The sequence below is a fragment of the Pseudorasbora parva genome, chromosome 15, assembly GCF_024679245.1.
Source record: "Pseudorasbora parva isolate DD20220531a chromosome 15, ASM2467924v1, whole genome shotgun sequence".
Lineage (NCBI taxonomy): Eukaryota > Metazoa > Chordata > Actinopteri > Cypriniformes > Gobionidae > Pseudorasbora > Pseudorasbora parva.
Genome location: NC_090186.1, coordinates 5,763,207 through 5,785,486, shown reverse-complemented (window position 1 = coordinate 5,785,486; position 22,280 = coordinate 5,763,207). Strand labels below are relative to the sequence as shown.

Here is a 22,280-nt window from a genome sequence, read left to right as displayed (position 1 = left end):
TAAAATCACTAAAAGCCTTCCTTTTAGTGATTTAAAAAAAATATATAGTAAAAATAGTCCCTGATCGTGAACAGCAACAGAAGTTAGGCCTACATTAGCCTAACGTTACACCATTAGATGGCGGCAAACGCTGTCTTTGTAAGTGAGTCGAAGACTTATTTTTAAAGGACTGAAACTTGTTATAAACACGAAACAGGCTGCAACTGAAAAAATACTTTGACTAGCGCTGAAAGAAAAAATACCTTAACTGTTAAAAGCACAAGATATCGCACCGAACATTAAAAAATATTTTTTCACTATGAATATAGGACTGACCTGAAAGAAAATGCATATTAATTAACAGAGTGAGCGAGTATATTAATACACTCACTCTGGCTCAACATAATACAGTAAGCTTCAATAAACATTATCAATGAGAACATATGTTTATGTTGCTAAGAGTGGTTGCTAAGGGTGTAGTGATACACAGAGCCATTGGGTGAAGAGGTCATAGCCATGTTTAATCCATATTATTGACCAATCCGAATCAAAGACTGGAAATTATATATTTTTTTAAATTACACGTTTTATAATACATTCTGTATAGTGTAGATGGGCTCAATGCTAGATTTTACCCTTATTGATGAAGAAATGTATGGTTATTATATTACAAAATACTAGGATTTTTTTAAGTGAACAATTAAGCCTTGGGTCAAAGTGACCAACATTCAAGTGATTCTGCTCTTACTGTATCCTACTTGACCCGCAGAAACGATGCCTTACTTAAGTGTAGTTAATGGTGTATTGTATTGTAATCACGCCGTTGATTATAATGGCAGCTGCTTGACTTGTGTCGCGTCGCGCGCTCGTAGAAACGGTGTTGAGCTCGACATGTCTTTCCACATCAAAGGGAAATCACACAAGTTCCAACAGTTCAGCGGTGGGAGGCTGCCAGCGCTTGAAAGGATCCAATGCACCAAAGCAAACAAACACTCTTGCCCTCGGAAGTTGCATATTTCCATAAACTGCTCTATGGATAAAAAGCTTTCATTGAGTGCCGTCAGTGTTGTTTGCGATTAAGCTCGATATGTCTGAAAATCAGCTTCTTTGCGCTCTAGTTTTCTTAACTTCACTCTTCTGCTCGACATGCTCACAGGGGACACGCTTCTTTCATTCAGCTGCCCTAGATGCGGATGGGAGATATAACATTAAGTGGGGATTTGACGAGTCCACGATCACTTTTGAAGTAGAAGTGGAAACGAGGGGATATGTGGGATTCGGTTTGTCTCCGACCGGTGCGATGTCTTCGTCTGATATCGTGATAGGTGGTGTGCTCAACGGAAGTCCATATCTGCTGGTAAGTGTACACGCACCTTTGGGTGGGAATGCATCTCTGATTATTACACACAGCTCACTCAGCCTGCTGCATGTTGACCCTGGATTGATTCGTATTGTTATTATTTCAGTCATTTGTAATTGTATATTTTTTTATGGACCTGTGATCGGGAAAAACAAAATGATTTAACAACATATTTGCTTGCATGCATTTAACGTATACAACAATTAAATGTAAAAGTTTGACTATTTTTATTTTTACTTTCATTTGTTTTACTATCCCATAATGGCAAGTGCATTCAATGGGAAACAACACTGGTCAAACTTAAAGGCACAATATGTAAGATTGTTGGATGAAAATATCTAAAAACCAACTGTTATATGTGTTATTGACTTGTGTACTTACATTATCCCAGATGTTACCATTACCAAGAATGTTTAAATCCATAGAAATAAGCCACTTTAACCAGGACACGCAATCAATGACATCATACCTGGGTTACTCCCAATTTCTGGTTTTATTTTGTAGAAAACATGGAAACACCAAAGCCTCTTTAATATCTGATGTGTTTTATTAGACAGGAGAGCAACTGTTTGGATCATTGATGGACAGAAACTAATGATTGTTCTCCAGCTCAACACAGTTAGTCTTATTGTTTAAATCTGGTGTTCTTGATTTACCGCACAGAGTACCATGTTTTACCGCCTAATATCCATCTCTCACTGCAGTGTGAACAAGTGTCTCATAGTAGCGCCGAGTGAACGCACAGAGTAGCATTATAAGATCACTCTCAACACACTCAGATGTGTGTGATATGATAAAGCAGCGCTCGTCTGCGGTAGAATAAAAGATCCACGAAATCAAGGCATCATCAAGCTATGCTTTTGATTTGAATAAGCAGCAAAAAACAAAACAAAAAAACATATATTGTGGCTTTAAGGCGAGGTCCATAATTTTTTGCTTACTTTTTATGTTCCCATATGAGCATTTTAAACATAATATACACGAGATCAATATTAATTTGCCCTCATTTGGATCACAAAACAACTTTACATAAATACAGTACATCTTATTATTAATTATTAATATAATAATAATTATTAGTAATAATAAAGCATTCATAATGCATATTGTTTTTTTTTATTGTTGTAGCAGTTTAATTTATTATTTGTGTCCATTAAGCAGAAATAAAACAAACTAAAAATAAAAACTATATCTTTATTTGTATAGTTTCTGTTTGTTTTCCTTGATTTACGTCTCTGTACAATACAGGGGAATCTTTAAATAGAGTGTATGGCATTATTTTCAAGAGTGTGAGTAACATTAAAGACCACTGCACTGTGTGAATATTGAAATCTGCAGTGATATTTTTTGTGTCCTGGATCATCGACAGAAACCCACTGACCTGACTATAATCAGCTGCCCTGATGTGACCTGGATTTTAATCAGACAGTACTTGCACAGACACTATACCATTTTAAATGCACACAGGGCAATATTTGAATACATCTACACCAGCTGTCCATATTCTCTGCACTTTATAATCCCCATCCAGCTGTGTCTAACTGTATGGTGTATAGAATAGTCCTTAGATGTTTATTATTAGTGTTCAGTACAGGTCTATTCATCATCATTGTTTAATGAAGGCTCTTTTATACCTACACACTGGAGTTGTAGCTTGCAAGCATGAGTCATGACTGCTTTTGTTCCCAAACTTAGTCGTAGCTCGAGTGCAGAACATTTTGATCAAAGGTTATCAAATGTGAACACATGCAGACCAAAACCAATCAGATATACTCACATGATCCCAATACTTCATCAAAACAGATTCAGATTTTTAAGATGGACTAACTTGGTTCCTCCTCACCATGCTCAGGACTACTTTACAGACTCGAACAGAAAGGTCCACAAAGATCCACTGCAGAGCTACCAGCTTCTGTACGGCAGAGAGAACGGCACACATACTGTCCTGGCTTTCAGCAGAAACCTCCAGACCTGTGATGACAATGACAAAGTCATTACGGTAGGTTTGACTACATGCATCGTTACATCTGGCTCCATAAGTCTAAAAGAAACCGCTTTCAGTGGCAGTCTGGCATGGTCTCTTTATCCAGTTCTTGGAGCGTGCACCAAGCCAAAGTTGTACTCTTAGTTGTAATTATAATGTCAGCACATTGCATTTTGTTTAGAGGAAAAACAATAGTAGGGTACAACAGGACTAAAGGCGCACAATAAACATGTGCTTTTCATTACTCCCATTGTGTATAATTACAGAGAAGTATAAGCTACATTGCCAAAAGTATTGGGACACCCCTCCAAATCATTAAATTAAATTAAGTTGTTTTAATCACTTCATGGCCACAGGTGTATAAAATCAAGCACTAGGCATGTAGACACTTCTATAAACATTTGTGAAAGAATGGGTCGCTCAGTGAACTCAAGCGTGGTACTGTGATAGGTTGCCTAATAAAGGGTTAAAGATTTTATTTTGACAACATTGTAAGTAAATATCTAACACTATATAGGTATTATATGTATAGAACATAGGTCCATTCGTGAAATTTCCTCACTATTAAATATTCCATGGTCAACAGCTTCACGCTTCTCTTTCTGACAAAACCATGGACAAGTCTGGGTTTGGCGGTTGCCAGGAGACCAGTACTTGCTTTACTGCATTGTGCCAAGTGTAAAGTTTGGTGGAGGGGGGATACAACGTTTTTAAAAACATCAAATGATAGATCAAATTAGTGCAGAATAAACCTAGATTGCATCAAGGATCAGACAATTTTCCACATACATACATCTTGAAAATTGGCTGTTTTGAAAGGTGCTGGGGCAAGTTTTTGTGCCATCTGGTCGTTTAGAGGAAAATAAAATCAATTATGGTGTTTTATTGAGAAGATAAATTCAATTCCCTAAAATGCTGTCAAATGAATAGACTCTTGCACTTAAAGTAAATGTTCAATTACCCATAATTTGTCACTGACCAGGGCAGTACAGTGAGAGTGATCTGGGCGTTCCACGCGGAGGACGTGGGAGTGTCAGGACCAGTCTACCATGGGATGAACCGAGGCAGAAAGAGTCTGCGATTACTCAACCCTGGAAGCAGCTCCAGCATCCCAGCAGGAACGGCTTTCTTTGACCTTCAAAACGAGGAGGTGATGACAGTGCATGCAACAGACTGCTGAAGCGTTTGATGGGCTAAGAGTGACAGGACGGTTTAGCCTTAGGCAGTGTTATGCCTACTGTTTTGTCTATTTGAGCATGCTTAAAAATCAAGATCTTTAATGTCAAGGGTTTGTGGTTACATATGAATCCTTTTAAAATACAGACCCTTTTGCCTGTGTTTGGGTATTTTCAGTGAAAACAAGGCCTCTTTTATGCCTGTGGGACACTGCCAAACACAAGATTTTATAAGAGTGTACATATTTACAACCTCATAATAAATACTCAGCATTGAATAGGGAAAAAAACAGGAAATGGGATTTATACGCTGGAAGTCCAAACTCTCCAGTCACAATGGAATATTGCTGGTTGTTGCCATGTAACTGTTTTGTGACTTGTGCAGAGCTACAGTCTTGTAAACACTTTTAAATATTGCAGGTTCACGTGCCTCATAAGGATACAACATATTGGTGTCAGATCTATAGATTTCCAGAGTTGAAGAAGAAACACCATGTGATCAGAGTGAGTAATAAAACTATTAACTTGTAAAGCATGCCCACCTTAATGATATCATGTTTAAAACACATTAATCATGTTTGAAACCAGAGATGAGATAACTATTCCAGAGATTCATGCATAGGAAATTATAGGCTTACATATCGGATACAATTAATGTATCCTCCCTGTTGTCAAGTACCTTTTACTCTCCAAGTTAACATTTATGGGCTTTAATGAAGCTTGAGCATTTCCTTTAATCTGCAGTTTGAAACAAATTCCTGTCAAGGAAATGACCACAGGTACTTACTGTAGTTTGCCAGGCTACTAAGTAACCATAATTTGATTAGTTGGTAGTTAAACTTCATTCAAGCTTCTGTTTTCAAAAAGTATCTAGGCACACTACACATTTCAAACAATAGCTAACATTGTTTCTAAAGTCCCCCTGTGATGAAAATCAAGTTTTTAATGTTGTTTGTATGTCTGTTTAATATGCTTTCATACAATCCATGTGCAAATTCATAATTCAACACCATCGCTGAGAATTTTCTCCTTAAAACTTCAGTGAACCAAAGACAAAAACACGGTTTGAATCGCTGGTGTCTATGACGTCACAAACTACCTTGTATGCAATCACATCAACGTGTGGTTGGGCTTTAGCATATCATTAGCTATTCTCTGCATTGGACAAGTCTCAAGAGAAGCCAGGTTATCCGGTATATTTTTCTGTTGATAAGAAAAATCGGGTAGAATTAACTATATAGCTACTGAATTATGTATATTATATTATGCAATGATGAACTACATGCAAAGCATTTCTAAGGATGATAAGGCTAAGGTGGCGAACGGAAACATGGTTTGTGTAACATTAGCATTATTAGCTGTTTGATGACGTAGTCAAGCTAAAGGCTAATCATATTAATTACCGTTATGTGTCTGATGTTGTAAAGAGCGATACCTTTGTGCAGCGTTTACTACAGTAACTTGAGTAAAAGTTGAGCGAGTGGATCTCTGAGCTGGGGTGAGTGAGAGGAGGCGGGGCTCATTTGCATATTCATGGTTCGGCTTATACTAAATGATGCAAGATTGTAGAGTTACATTCAAGCTATTTGATGCATGAAGAATAAAAAATAAAAAAAACTTTTAATATGTATTTTTGGTGAGCAAGATGTGTTTTAAAGGACACAATGATTGACCACAGGGGGACTTCAACGGATTATATATATATTCAATCATTTAGTTTTACGTTGACAGTAGAAGCTTGAACAGGTACATTTAAACTAAATATAATAATGCTACATATATAAGAGAGGATCATTTAGAATCCACTAGACTGAATCGGATGTTACAGTTATGTACAGTGTACTGTATAACAGAGGATCAGACTCGACAATCGTTACTGATTTAATAGCTGTCAGTGTGAATGCTTAACGCAGCTTAGCTAAGCGTGTTTGATTATTCCTCCAAAGCTAAAGAAAATGCTACTAATATGAAAATAACTGAAATACAAAGTTCTGTCTTGAAATCTAGATGGCGCAGACTGATATCTTTAACTCAATCTGCTAGCAATCACATCGTTTTCTACAGGGCACAGCGGATTGGTTCCTGCTGCATCAGCAGCCAATGAGCTCACTGCTCAATTTTCAGATACTTTGTCAGTGTTTGCTGTAGCAGTTTGCAGCACTCTTTCAGAAACTGTCCACTTTCCCCAGCTCCACCTGTATAGATCTGCCCAAGCCTGCAGTCTCCCTCTCATTTACTGAAGCTTTCGCGCCTCGATCGCCCCCCGGTGACCGCTCCCAGTATAGCCGCCCCTCTGTGATTTCTAATGGACGCGAGGCAATCTAAATAATAAAATTACACTTCAAAAATGTTTTCCCCAAAGTTAGTTTATGTCACTGAAGGCAGTTATCATCACGATGATTTCATTTCAGGTGTTCGTTTTAAAAATAAGTTTAGTTTGAGTTAGTTATTTGATGCTATAAAAACGGGGGGTGTGACGTCATGATTGACAGCTGAGACTGACGGCTTCTCTGAGTGAAGTTGTCACTGAGGCGCTAACGGACATTTTTCGAAATTTTTGGGAGCAGATTAAAGCTTTAGCTTTAATTTCTACATTTCCATAACTGTTTATTTCACACCAACATAATTAATTGTTCTGCATCTGCGAGAGTGTGGGCGGGCTTTTGATATCGCGACTGTACTTCCTGCTCTACTTCCTGCGCTCTATTGCGCAACTCCGGTCCCGAAATCGCTACTGCGCAGACTCGGTCCCAAGATGTCCGCGCCGTGCAAGGCTGCCTGAAAGCTTCAAATATGGCAAGCGGAAACGGATGATGTCGAGTCGTCCATATTTTTTTACGGTCTATGAGATCTGCCACGGGTAATGCTCAGAGCAGTGTCTGTGTATTGGCAGTAGTAAGATCTATTCCACCAAGACCAAACAGAGTAGCATTGTCATATTTTTATTAAATACTCAGCAAGTTTTCATGACTACTGAATAGCTTGACCATTTGTAGTTAGTTAATTTCCAGGATACTATTTTTATTTCTTGAAAATATGTTTAAAACATATTATCCACATGCATGTATTTACCATTGGCTGTTCTTACATCAGTTTATTTAGCTCTGTTGTCACCTTCCATCTCTTTCTGCCTCTCTGTCTCCCTCGCTTCTATTTTGTGTCTCACCTGCTTATTATTGTCTTTTGCAGCTGCTATTTGTAGATCAGACATGTTACTGAAATGATACTCTCTGACCCAGATGAAAGAGTCTTCCCATAACTAAGGTTTTCAAGTTTGACTTAATTAAAGGCAGGATAGGTACTTTAATCATATGATAAAATACTACAATTAAGCTTCATCCTTTCAGGCTAATTTTTCAGATGCACTAACCTTTAATTTATTTTAATTTAACTGTTGTAGTCACCAGTTTGTGCCTATGTAAAATTGAGCTGAGGAAAGACAGGCGTGCATTCATCCCCATGAACTCATCTCTATGGCTACAGCTCAGCGTTTTTAGGGAAAACATAAGCGCTGCACATGCAGAAGTAAGCGGCACACAGTATGAATGTGAGCCATTTACTATAGTTTGCTGCAATGTTCAGTATGTAATGTGCTGGAAACAAAGACTGTACAGTGAATAGACTTGAGTAGTTCTTGTTTTACAGGATGATGAAACATACTGACAAATGCACACATACACTAGTCAGTGGCATGCAGACTTTAGACGTGGCCTAAATCAATCTATTCTAAATGACCAAAATACTACTAAAGTTTATAATTGGGTACATGTACTGTAAATTGACCATGTTTGAGTAAGCTATTACATTAAGTCTCCAGTTAACCTCAACTGAACACGAGTCAATAAAAAGCAAAAGTGAATAATTTTCGTGACCCCTCTTCACCCTCTTTTCCTGTCCTTTCTACATACACTACAGTAGTCTGGTATTTGTGAAGCTCCAGGCTGTGTTAGTCTGATGCCAGCAGCTGCCCCATAACCACAGCAGTGTCTGAATGTTTCCTGCTCCGTTTCATAGAGCAGATGTTGAACTGTCAAACAGGAGCATATTTTCCAGACACTATGCTCTCACTGTCTATATTCAGACAATATATTGTCACTGTCCTTATTCAGTCTATGTGATGCTATGTGATGACAGATGATGCTGTCTGGGTGTACTTTATACTGGGAGATCCCAAGTTAAGGTTGTTCATTTTCTTGTGTAGTCTAACAGATGTGCATGCACACTTTGTAGGCATCTATGTTTTCGGCGCTCTGTGACGAGCATTTTTATCAGAAATACCCTGGTGCAACATTTATTGCAGAGGTGGACAAAGTACACAACTTCATTACTTGAGTAAAAGTACTACTGGTGAAATATTACTCTGTTACAAGTGAAAGTTGTAGAAACAGATTTTTACTTAAGTAAAAGTACAGAAGTATTTGTTTTTAAAAGTACTTAAGTATCAAAAGTAAATTTCCTTTTTTATGTCAACCCATTATTTTATTATTGTTGTATAAATGCACATTATGCCATCATGGGTTAAGCCAGTCAGTGATGCTCCATCTGACATACTAGCATACGACTAACTTAAACTCAAAAGTTACAAAGTTACAATGCCCTTTACAAAGCTTCTGTCACTTTAAGGCCAAATGCACGGATCCAATACACTGATACACATCTGATCTTCTCCAACTGTTTACATTGACTTTAGACATAATCATTTTCAACAAAATGAGCATTTTGACATCCGTCTTCATTTTACTATAAACTATAAATCAGTGTTCAAAAATTGCTGGGAAATCATTGAACTTCACATGACCCTAGAACAGTGATTCCTGAAAGCCTTTCTGCAATAACCCAAACACCTTTTAAAGAAGAAAAAAAATCATCCACTGACTTTTCAAAGCTGCTACAGAAACAGCTTTTGACATTGAGGACCTTGGTAGAAATGTAGTGGAGTAAAAAGTACAATATTTGTCTTTCAAATGTAGTGAAGTAAAAGTCATAAGTTTCAAGAAAAACACAAATACTCAAAAAGTGTACTTAAGTACAGTACTTAAGTAAATTTACTTAGTTACTGTCCATCTCTGCATTTTTGAATGTTTGCAAACAATGTTAGTGTCTTCACATTAGCCCCTTTCACATATACAGGGCCCAATCACATGCCCGGCGCAATGTGACGCAGAGTTTTTTGCTAGTTTCTGCTTGACACAGTTATCATTTTCACGTCTAGCTCCGCATTGTTTAAATAGCAAATGCACTCACGCCTTCTGATCACCCATGGGTGTGCTGGTCTGAAAACCATGAGTGTTCAGGCACATTGTTGGCGTGTTGCTATTTTGAGGAAGTGAAAACGACTGTAACATTGACCAACAAAAACCTGCTCTAAAGTCAATAGCGCAGTATTTTTGTGTGTTATTTAAAGGACCCATTAGTAATGTGCGCCTATGTGCGGGTACACAATGTTCTGTACACACTATACTTATTACAAAAGTTGTAACATTACCAGTCAAGTACCGGTGATGTAAGAAGTCTGCTTTGGGCCAATCATAACTTATGAAGATAACATGCTTACTCCGCACTGTTTACAGTAATAGTTTTTGTATTTAAATATTTTACCATTGCAGCTTTTTCAACATGCCGCGCTCAAGACCCAGCCTTCTTTTTCATTCATCAGCGTTGAGGTTCTGGATACTATTACTCGCATCTCGTGTTTTTAAGAGCAAACACACGTTCTGTTTGATCATCCCTTCACGCCTGTCAGTCAGACGTCAAAAAGGTGTTGACAAATTGATAAACTGATAGTGAAACTAAAGCGCTTCTCCTCATGAAGACAACGGTGCGGCGTTTAAAGAGCATTTCTGATGACATCACAGAATTTACTGGTATTTTGGTGGTGGTGTGTAGATGATCTCTTACCGGTAAAAATGCCAGAACGGCGCTGCTTGTGTAAACATCATATTTGTGTATTTACTACCAGTAAAATAATTTTGGTAATTTTACGGTAATTTACAGGTATTGCTGTGTTAAAGCGGCTAATGACAAATCACACAAAATTGTGTTACCTAAACAAACAGTCCATCTTTCATAGCAACCTATTGATTTTTTAATACAGTCATGTGCATGAAATGATACTGTAATGACAACATCGCATTATAATGGATGGTGAGAGCTGAATCTGTGATGGATTTACAGTAGATGGATCAGACATCAGTTAGAAACAATAGAATACTAGTACAATACAAAAATGTTCATTAGATTTTGGGGTCTGAAAACAAAATGGCTTCCCATGGGTAAAACAAAAAGAGTAGGTGGAAGGGAAATAAAGGAATGTTTGAATATTTATTCAGCCACTGTTTGGCCCTGGGTCCCACTGCTTCAGGCAGAGGCCCCTGGAAGAGAGGACACAGTTCGCTCTGTTGGAAATGCTTTTATTTGGAATTCCAGTTCCGACAGAAGAAGCCCACTGTGAGGAGAAAAATAATTCTGAAGTCCCCCACTTCTTACTCCAAAGATATCTGAGCTAGTTTTAGCTCAAGAATCCACACACACACAGAGTTTTCTTGCAGAGGATCAAAACAGAGCGTCTTAAAAAGATAACCTACTTTTAAAAAATCGTTATGGCTGATCCCTTTATCAAAGCTCAGAAATGTGTAGTGGAAAGTCTTCTTGTTTTGGATTTATAAAAAATAAACTGTATAACATTTCAGGTTCATTTCATTGCATTTAAACTAGTGCTCTCAACGTTAACATGTTCAAATATTTTACGCTATTAATTCTGCATCCGTTTTTCTGTCATCCTTTGCGAAGAGGTGTAAAGAGTACCAGAAAACCACACTTGAGTAAAAGTACAGACTCCTTACAGCAAAAATGACAAGTTCCAATTTTAATACAGCTTGAGTAAAAGTCTTAACAGTAGTTAAGTATTTTACTAATACTAATACTAAAAATATAAGCTCAAAGATGCACTAGTCCTCAACACCTGAGAGACATACCAGTGAAAATAAGACACTATTGATCTTTAAGATTAGAAATCAGGTTTATTTTTTTAAATTCAAAATAAAACTGAACACCTCAATATTGCAATAAATCAAGTCATCACAAAAGCCTCTTAAACGTCTACAAACTCTCGAGTCTCAGTTAAGCTCAAGTGCCATAAGTAAATCAATATCTTACAACAAGGTCTCGTCAATATAGCGGATAAATAAAATAATGTTCATGAAAATGAAATGGTCAAAACCTTCTTGCCCTTGATGTCTTTCTGTGCATGTGTGTGTCATAGTCTGGACATTCACAGATAGCCCTTTCTCTTTTGTCTTGACATGCATGAATGGTTTAAAAGCATTTGCATGAATAAGAGAATGATCATATAATGTAACGCTAGCCAAAGGATGACAGAAAAATATGATGCTGCGTTAAATATTTTGGCCCCAAATACTATGTACATACATCAACAAATAATTACAATGTACTTACTGTGTTCAAATTGTATTGCAAAACACCTTTGCTGAGGTTGGATACAGGTAGAGTTAGGGACAGGTGTGGTATGTGTGGGTCAGTTTAAGGGTAGGGTTAGGTGTAAGGGAAGTGTCAAAAGTGTAATTACAAATGTAACTACAGAAATTTATTACAGATGTAATTACATGCAGATATTTTTAAAAATCTAAGTACAATGTACAATGTTTTTTAAGTTAAAAATGAATCACGTGTTAGCACGTTAACATTGGTAGCACTATTTTAAATACATTTTATAGTCTATTATTCCTTTATAAGAAGGTTTTTCTGTTCTGCTAAGTGAAATGGCTATTTAAATTTAATACCATTTTAATTCCTTAAATTCAAACATTTCTGCACCCATATAGCTACCTCAGTTCAAACTCAGAAATAGAAAATCAATTCAATTCTGAGTGGCGCACAACCCTGCGTTCATATTCCACTATCTAGACTGTAAAAAAAGTATATGTTCAACATGTGTTTTTTACATTGTTTTAACTCAACAAAAAAGTTAAGAAATGTTAAAGTTGTTTTTATAAGTTATACAAGATGCCACTCATTTTTTAAAGTCAGTTTAACATAATCTAAGTTGAAATAACCAAAACATCCAAGTTGATTGTACTTAAAAATTTCAGGCTGTCACTTTTTTTTTTACAGTGTATGTTTGTTGTTTTCAGATAGAGCCACTGATTCAGAAAGGTCATGAGAATCTGGTTCATCACATTCTGCTCTACCAGTGCGACAGCAATCTGAACAAGAGCGAGATCAACAGAGGACATGAATGCTACCATCCAAATATGCCAGACTCCTTCTTCACCTGCGAGACCATTCTCTTCGCTTGGGCTATTGGGGGAGAGGTGGTCATGTCAGATGTTCATATTCGTTCGAAATAATGAGAGTTTCAGATATTGAATGAGTTTGTTTCATATATTGCAGGGCTTCACCTATCCTCCACATGTTGGAATGTCTGTAGGAACCTCAATAGATCCAGTCTACGTACAGATGGAGATTCACTTTGATAACCCATCTTTACAAAGAGGTACCGTATGTTATATCTGTTTTTTTGGCCAAACCTGCCTCGCTTAGAGACCTCATTAAAGAACATTACAGTTATTTCATGTGACATTTTTTGTCGGGTATATTTATGTATCTGTGCATGAAATAATCAATATAGTCTCAATGGTATACTACAATGATTGTCAGTCAATCAATAATGAGCTTTTCTGTCTCATGTGTTGTCTCATGTGTGTTGTATGCTTAGGGGTGGGGTTTCCTTAATGCATACTTTTTTTTTTTTTTTTTTGAATTATCATGCACTGTTGTATGATTCACATCGCACAAATTCACACGAGATCAGGTCGGTTAAGCCGCAAACTTCCGAGCTGCTCAGAGTTTTGCTCTCACCACAGGGATAGTGGACAGTTCAGGCCTGCGTTTGTACTACAGCCCCAGCCTGAGGCGCTATGATGCCGGGGTCATCGAGACAGGAGTGTGGGTCAGTCTCTACCACATGCTGCCCCCAGGCATGCAGGATTATATTACAGAAGGACACTGCACACAGGAGTGTCTCCAGGAGGTGGGACCGCAAAAACACAGCAATTAATGTGTTTACACTCCATTTACACTATATAAGATAATATTTGATAGCTACACTACCGTTCAAAAATTAGGAATCGATGTGTTTCTGAAAATAAGCAATACTCTTATTCACTAGGATGCATTAAATTACGTACATTAAAGACTTTACATTATTATAACTATGTATATGAATAAATGCTGTTGTAAAAGTATTTTATGCTCACCAAGGCTGCATTTATTTGGTCAAAAAATGAGTAAAAGATATTTTTTAATACATTTAAAATTTTCATTTATTTCTGTAATGCAAAGCTGCATATTCAGCATCAGTACGCCAGCCTTCAGTGTCACGCGATCACACGAAAAACCTTTGTCGTCACTTTTGATTATTGTAATGCTTCCTTGCTGAATAAAAGTATTCATTTATTTAAAAAGAAAAATGGGTAACACTTTATTTTTAAAAATGGGTAACGCCACCAAATAAAAAAATAAAAAGAGTAATTGGGACTTTTTAATCTCACAATTTTTACTTTATAACTCGCAGTTGTGGGGAGAAAAAAAGTCAGAATTGTGAGATAAATTACTCTTTTTATTTTTTATTTAGTGGCAGAAACGGCGTCCATACAGTAGAGCATTAGTTGACTGTTAGTATCTGCTAACTCTTTGTGATAAACAATGATCTACTGACTTTAAGAAACTTTGCAACTACATGTTATTCTACCCTATGAGTCTACAAATATAGAATTCCAAAGCGGACTAAAATATAAATAAATACATATAAATACAAAGAAATGTAAAAATACTAAATTAAATGAGTATGTATATTTTTATTTCCTTATTTATGTATAATTGTATTTTTTTCCACATTTACTTATTTCTACATTTATTCATTCATTTATTAATCATTTTCAAATTTATTTATACATGTATGTGTTTCTACATTTCGTTGTCTGTGTGTGTGTGGGGGGGGGGGGGGCATAATGTACCTCAAACATAGCTATGGAGCTCAGAGTGTCAGTGCTAAAGCTTTGAGGCCACAGGAAAGCCTTTGCAAAAAGTCACACAGGATATGAATGACTTGGAGGCAGTTTATCCGAAATCTTATATCACGGTATAAATCTTTTAATATCACCCTAACTGTATGTATGTAGGGTTACCACACATGGCCGTAAAACAACGTCTGGTCAGGATGTCTATAATGTCTTGGCACACATGAACAGAAACTGCATCTTCAACAGATCTGATAACAGATACTTTGACATGGAAGCACGTAAAATTATCCACTAATCACATTTAATAGTTTTAACACAGTGGGAAACGCATTATTAACGACTCGTTAGGCGGTTCAGAGTCGATTCTTTCGTTTGGGAGACAAGCTTTATTTATTGTGCTCTTTCAACTTTACAGAATGTTTACATTCACAAACAGCGATATTACTGCATGAGGGGATATTTGAAATCCATAATGGGGCCCTTAAATATTAGTGCAAGTTTCTCAAAACCCAGACAAATAAAAGGAGTATAACATGTTTCTCTCTTCCCGTAAGTCATTAGACAGTGAGATGCCCAGTGGAGTTCATGTGTTTGCAGTTCTCCTCCACGCTCACCTGGCGGGACGGGCTATCAGAACCAGACACTTCCGCCAGCAGGTCGAGCTCCAGCCACTGGCCTCAGATGATCAGTTTGATTTCAACTTCCAGGAGTTCCAGCCGCTCAGCCAGGAGAGGATCATCCTGCCTGTCAGTCAGAATCCATTTCAGTGTCATAATCTTCATTGCTCCATCTGAGGATGAAATTGACGTGTGGCATTGATCACCAGATACAGCAAACCTCACAGTTTGCTTTACTCATTTTTGTTAAACCAAGAAATAGGTTCATAATATAGAGAGAACAGACTGTGCTTTTATACAACCTCGTTTGTGTCAAATTAAATGGCATTTACTCTGACTAAAATCACTGTTCTCTGGGGATTGGGAGTATTTTAATAGTAAAGTATAGCGCAAATATCATTATCTTCTCCATTGTCTCAGCCACATCCGAGCACTTTGTATTACCTAAGAGTGGTGTAATAAATTCAACATGTAAAGCGCGCGCATTGTGCGTCTGTGTCTATTTAAAAGGGCCTTCAGGCGAGAGGTGACTCATGTGTGAGTTGTGACTTGTCATTCTGCTTTATTCTGTGATAACAATCAGCAAGGTTTTAACGGTTTATGCTCAAATGAGTTTTAATGACCTATTCTGTTGGGCTAGCACCCAACAGTGAGCATAATAGATAAGCAAATGTTTTTTTTATTATTCTTGCGTTAACAGACCTGTTTTTTTCTGTCACCAGGGGGATTCTCTAATTACTGAATGTAGATACAACACTAAAGGCAGAATGAACATGACCTGGGTAAGATTAAAGCTCGTGAAGTCTTGTTTCCTTTTCTTTAACAACAATTGTACAGATGTGTGACATATACGGAATTATTAATGATATTAATCCTGGATAATAGCAGACCTTAGTCAACTGTAATAGAGCTGTTCAGTCAAGATGTCTGATTTGTAGGCCACCCCGAGCAGTAATTTCCCATTGCTTCCTTTGGGAATTTCTAATTGGATTTTAAAATAGCATTTCTTGATTTATGACTACAAAATGTCTTTGGTGAATATTACTTGAAACTTCATCATTTTGCTCTCCAACTTAAAGGGATAGTTCACCACGAGATGTAAATTCTACAATTTTCTTTCTTTCTTGTGTGGAACATAAAATATACATTGATTGAATGATCTTATTTTGTGTTTCATAGAAGAAAGACAGTTGTATAGGTCTTGGACCAACAAGAGGGTGCAAATGATGACATTTTTCTTTTTTAGGTGAACTATCCCTTTAAAGGGTTACTTCAGCGATTAGCGATATGGCTTTGTATCAGTAGAAACCCTGGAGTATAATCAAATGATTGTGCTTTCCTCCCCTCATATCGCCCTGAGACGAGAGATTTATGCATTTTATTTCTGGAAAAATTCCTCCCGTGACACAAATTAACGATATTTGCGTCATCTTTGGCCAAAGGCTAAAGACTACAGCCAGCAGAGGGAGCCATTTCCGCATGTTTGTTTTACACCTGCACATGCTGCCCAGCTGCAGGCATTCACTTAAACGGATGCTAAGCAATGTTAGTGTTTTAACTTCTCAAATTAATTCCTATGAAAGTTAAGCTTCCAAAGGAATGAACTGAAAACGCGCCAGACTGAACACGCGTTGTGAATGTATGCCGCGAATGTGGTTGCGATTACATCAGCTCTCATCTCATCATTTATGACGTTAAATGTAATTTTACTCCTAATCTGAGTTAGTGCTGTGAGACTCGCACGGTGACTCGATCGTTATATTTATTTATTTATTTTTATTTTTATTTTTTATTCTGCAAGGATATCACATGGATACAGTACAAGGGGTGGAACGAAGCCCAATTGGGTTTATGCCATAGACTGTAAAAAAATATGGACGTAGTGTCCGTGATGTCACCCATAGGTTTCTGATAAGCCGTTCTGAAGCTTAAAGTATGGGCGAGCTGGGCGTTGCCATCTTGTGAGCGAGTCAACGCGTGTAACTCCCGGATAACAGAAAATGGGCAAAAAGGCGGGATGTGCGCGGAGCTGAGGTGACGCAATAACTATAGACGGCGGATAAATGGCTATCCACCTGTGACCACGCCCTTAATTATGCAGAACCTTAAGGCTTTATATAACAAAAACGAATGAGTTATAAAAAAATTCACCCCCCTCAGAGTTGTCATGAAGATCAAAATTAGCATTATAAGCCAAAACCACAAATTGTACCAGGCTGTAAACATGTTTTTTTCTGCTTTAAAGTTGAGAATTTTAATATGGGGCTCAATGAGATTCTGCTCCCTTCTGGAGCCTGTCCCTAGTGGCCAGTTAAGGAATTACAGTTTACATTACTTCCGTATTGGCTTCAAGAGAGATCGCGGGAGGTTGCCGCTTGGTTTATACAGAGTTCCACTCCACTTACATGAAAAAACAAAAAAGACAGAAAAGACACGCAGACAAATAAATTGAATAAAAAATAAAAAAGGGTGAAAAACACATTTTCAGAAGCCTGATTATCCTTTTAACTTAAGGTTACAGATGTTGAAGGGTAATGGTAAAGGAGGATCAAAGGAGAAGAGCAGCATATGAAATATACTGCAGGAAACTAAGACAAAAGACTGTCATAGTAAAGTTAAATGATCTTTCAACTGTTTTTTTAAAGACGAATAAAGATGACATAGATCTTAGGGACAAACTTAATTTACTCCATAATTGAGGACCCCTAAAACTGAGGTCAGTTTTATGACCTGAAGTTCTAGAGAACGGTAAATCAAGATTTATTTCTCTATGCCTTGTTTGATGGATATGAGTATCTGAAATGAAAGTAAAACAGTGTTGTAATGTTGGTGGAAGGTCTTCTCTCTTATAAATGAATTTATGAATAAATATGCATGATAAATAAACATTGACTTTCTCAATTGGAAGAATCATATTGAACAGACATGTTCAGTATTTAATTGTAGTGTCTGTTCTCTAACTCAGACACAGTAATCCAGTAGCTGTGGCTTTGGGAATGGCTTCACAGGGCAGCGAAGCATTCTGGGAATTGTAGTCTTTCATCCCCATGAGACAAAAATACATTTTCTGTCTTTTCTCAGTCTAGAAGGCACCAAATTCAGAAATAATTTCACATTTCTACGACATTAATGACCCAGTTCAAATACAGATTCATCTTTCCAGCGCTGAAGTACCCCTTTAAGTTTACAAAATTTTACACATTATAACATGGTAGTCCTAATGTATCAACTTCTTAACAACTTTAGGGCGTCATGAACTGCTTTTTGTTTTATAATGTTTTCTGTGGTACACTTATAATGTACACTAATTTGCACTGCTCTTGGTTGACTGCATTGATCATTATTGAAACTGTGTGCTTTAATTTGCGTGTCGTCCGTAGATCACGCGCAGAACTTTCCACTCCCATCTGCACTTTCCTGGAATTGCGCTCTCACGCTGCTTGCCCCGTTTAGAAAATCAGGCCCTAAAACTATAGACTTGAGGACTACAAACTGAACAGCTCTATTAGAAACACGTCTTTGAATCTCAACTGCAGGGTTTTTTTCCAGCCGGTCTTTTAAAGACTACATGCTCTTGGCTAAACAATGTGTCTGCAAACAGCTGCAAGTCTGTGGAGATGCATCCAGCTGCTGACGTTTGCCCAAACACATGAAGCCAGTGAGCTGATAGGCTAAGCCGAGCTGCTTTTTCTCTGTAGACAGTCCACAATCCATAAACATCAGGGCCAAATCACTGGTGTTTTGGATTCATATTAGAAAGATCAAGATATATTTGCTGCTCTGTGCATGTCAGTTCAGCTTTGCTCAGTACTGGGCATAATTTGTCGCAGGCCTCTGGCTGTAACAGTGATTCAGATGCATTATGTCAGTTTAGTATTTCAAGGTTTTGACCCTAGTAATGTGGAATCTTTTTTTTCTACAGGGCGGTCTTAGTACACGGGATGAGATGTGTTTGTCATATCTGCTGTACTACCCCAGGGTAAACCTAGCCAGGTGTGAGAGTTTACCAGAAATCACAGGCCAGCTCAAATTCATTGGGGTCAAAGAGATTCACGAACCTGTTACGTAAGTCTGAAAAAAACCTTTAGAAAAAAAGGGCTTCTTTGGTAGTTGCATAACAATGAATAAGTACATTTATCATAAATGGCACTGTGGTATTGCATCAGAACAACAAAAACATCCCAATTACCTGAAAGATATGACTGTATTAGACATCCTGGAATATCAGACATGTCTGTGACAGGCTGAGACTAGACTCTAGATTTTTGTTTAGCCAATCAGAAGACTTTAAGGTGCTTTCTGCAGTGTGCCTTGTTGGCAAGTGCTATTCGCACCAGCTTCGCCTAACAATGCCTTGTTGGGTCAAACAAGATTTCTATAAATGTGCGTATTTCAACGTCTTCAGTGACTCGATTAGTAAAGCTTAAGGATATTGGTTTTGACGCGATCAACCCGGGTTCGAATCCGCCTTTCGAAGCTGGCTTTTCTTCCTTTTCCTCATCACATATCACATCGGAATGGCAATTACTTTAAACTAATTAAGAAAATGTTTTAAAAGTGGAAATGAAGTGCCTAATGAAATGTTTAATAATAATAAAAGCATTTCTTGGGTAGGGTTAGGGATAGTTGTAGGGAGGGCTTTTATGGTTCCTTTAAGGCAGCATCCATTTAATAATTGTAATACATATTATCATTTACACTCTGTTACTACTGCATCCTGTTAATGTAGAACAATACTGAGGTGCAAATAGTATGTATTTATCAAAAAAAGTATAAATTGCATGCAATTACTATTTACACATATTGCACAAATCTAATACGCATACTAGAACTAGGCCTATTACTTTTATATGATATAAATAGAATATATCATTATTTTCACTTAGTATGCTATTTCACGCAGTAAACAGCATCTACAGAAAATGTTATTTTCACTTCATTTTGCTACAGTATATCTAGCTAGCCTTATTTAGCAGTTGTTAATTATTACTTCTAGATTCAATAACTCTATTGCCATTTGCTAGCCTGACAAGCCAGACCCACATCAAGATGTTTGGTTTGGAAACTCACCATTGACGGCTCAATCTGAGGGGCGGATAAACGGTTGTCTTTCAAACTCCCTCTGCACGCGATAGGATAGCGCTACACCAACCAGAGCAACGAAGGTGAAACAGAGCTTGATGATAGATTAAACATTCGCCGTATCCGATCGGCTAAACTCCGAACACATCTTCCCTTCTTAAGAATGACTTCAGTGCCGTTCTTTGTTCTTTTCTCAGAGAAAAGCTTAACTCCAAGTCTTCCAGAGTCGCGGTCAAAGCTGATTCGAAAGACCGCCGCCGTTCGCCAGTTTCTGTGTTTACTAGAAGCACGCAAACGCAACTCGGCCGTCGTCATTATGGCCCCGCCCACCGACTCTATACACGATGTGATTGGCCTGGCAAGAGTTAGGCGAATACAGCTCAGAAGGGTATTGAGAGTTGCTAGACGACACTCGCGGGCAGATTAGATTTGCTGCCGCTAGGGTGCGTCTAGATTTCTAGGCTAGCCATTTGCTACTTGCTTGGTGTTGTTTTTGTCAACTTTGAGAAAACTCAGATACTTTAGCCACCAAATTAGACTTTCCAATGCTCTGCCTTCAAAGATACATTGTACTTTGAGCATGTAAGCAGACATTCTCCAAGTACAATGTATCTTTGAAGGCAGAGCATTGGAAAGTCTAATTCGGTGGCTAAAGAACGCTTCAGTTTTGACATGAATACTTAACTTATGCATAGTACCGAACACATAGCCTATCAAAGTATGCATGTTTTTTTCTGAAAAAGAAACGGGTGAGACGGAACAACAAAAGATGTTGTTACCAAGTTAACAAGCACTTGTGTGAAAAGAGTGAAGAGATACACACAGCTATCAGACCGTCTAACTTCTCCAGAGAAAAAGCAGAAAATGGACTAAGATGAAACTTTTTAGAGCACAAGTGTGAAATAAACCTGTGTTCATGCTCACTATCCTCTTAGAGTATAATCTGAAAGGCCAAGCATTCTCGTCAAAACCGATGCATACTTTTAGACTTTACGTATATAAAATGAGTGTATGTGTAAAAAAAACAGAGTATCTGTTTAAGTAAAGCCCTCTCGGTAGAAATCGTGCTCAGTGTGCGGTGGAAAAGGCATTCACAGGGGCACTGTGGTGTGATCGAAAAGGGCACTTACCCTTTCACTCTCAAAGGGGCTCAAGCACCCCCACCCACCATCCCAATCATGTGATTATTAGTGATTTTGTGACCTATGGGATGCCCGTAAAAATGTCAGCCTCTATCGCTCATCCAAAAACAAACTCCAGCATATTCAGTTCAGACACGACTGGAGCTTCAGACGGACCTGGTTCTGTGGTCAGATCAAACTAAAAAAAGAGCTTTTGGCACAAACACACCAGATGGCTTTGGTGCAAACCAAGCCTGCAGTCTCCCTCTCATTTACTGAAGCTTTCGCGCCTCGATCGCCCCCCGGTGACCGGTCCCAGTATAGCCGCCCCTCTGTGTTTTCTAATGGACGCGAGGCAAACTAAATAATAAAATTACACTTCAAAAAATTTTCCCCAAAGTTAGTTTGTCACTGAAGGCAGTTATCACGATGATTTCATTTCAGGTGTTCGTTTTAAAAATAAGTTTAGTTTGAGTTAGTTATTTGATGCTATAAAAACGGGGGGTGTGACGTCATGATTGACAGCTAAGACTGACGGCTTCTCTGAGTGAAGTTGTCACTGAGGCACTAACGGACTTTTTTCGAAATTTTTGGGAGCAGATTAGAGCTTTAGCTTTAATTTCTACATTTCCATAACTGTTTATTTCACACCAACATAATTAATTGTTCTGCATCTGCGAGAGTGTGGGCGGGCTTTTGATATCGCGACTGTACTTCCTGCTCTACTTCCTGCGCTCTACTGCGCAACTCCGGTCCCGAAATCGCTACTGCGCAGACTCGGTCCCAAGATGTCCGCGCCGTGCAAGGCTGCCTGAAAGCTTCAAATCTGCCAAGCGGAAACGGATGATGTCGAGTCGTCCATATTTTTTTACGGTCTATGGTGCAAACAGGGATCAGAAGTCCAAGCACAAAAGCACAAAAT

The 22,280-nt window shown here is 38.0% G+C and overlaps 1 protein-coding gene across 1 annotated transcript in view; it reads left to right on the top strand.

Annotated features, from left to right (window-relative positions):
- The first annotated feature begins 871 nt into the window (after positions 1 to 871).
- moxd1 (monooxygenase, DBH-like 1) overlaps positions 872 to 22,280 on the top strand; it is a 31,718-nt gene continuing 10,309 nt past the window's right edge. Inside the window, exons 1-10 of the mRNA XM_067418456.1 lie at positions 872 to 1,336; positions 3,192 to 3,338; positions 4,306 to 4,473; positions 4,919 to 5,002; positions 12,649 to 12,828; positions 12,908 to 13,010; positions 13,381 to 13,547; positions 15,093 to 15,284; positions 15,878 to 15,937; positions 19,078 to 19,220. Coding sequence (XP_067274557.1) covers positions 1,067 to 1,336; positions 3,192 to 3,338; positions 4,306 to 4,473; positions 4,919 to 5,002; positions 12,649 to 12,828; positions 12,908 to 13,010; positions 13,381 to 13,547; positions 15,093 to 15,284; positions 15,878 to 15,937; positions 19,078 to 19,220 — 1,514 coding nt within the window. The 5' untranslated portion in view covers positions 872 to 1,066. The remainder of the gene's footprint in view (positions 1,337 to 3,191; positions 3,339 to 4,305; positions 4,474 to 4,918; positions 5,003 to 12,648; positions 12,829 to 12,907; positions 13,011 to 13,380; positions 13,548 to 15,092; positions 15,285 to 15,877; positions 15,938 to 19,077; positions 19,221 to 22,280) is intronic.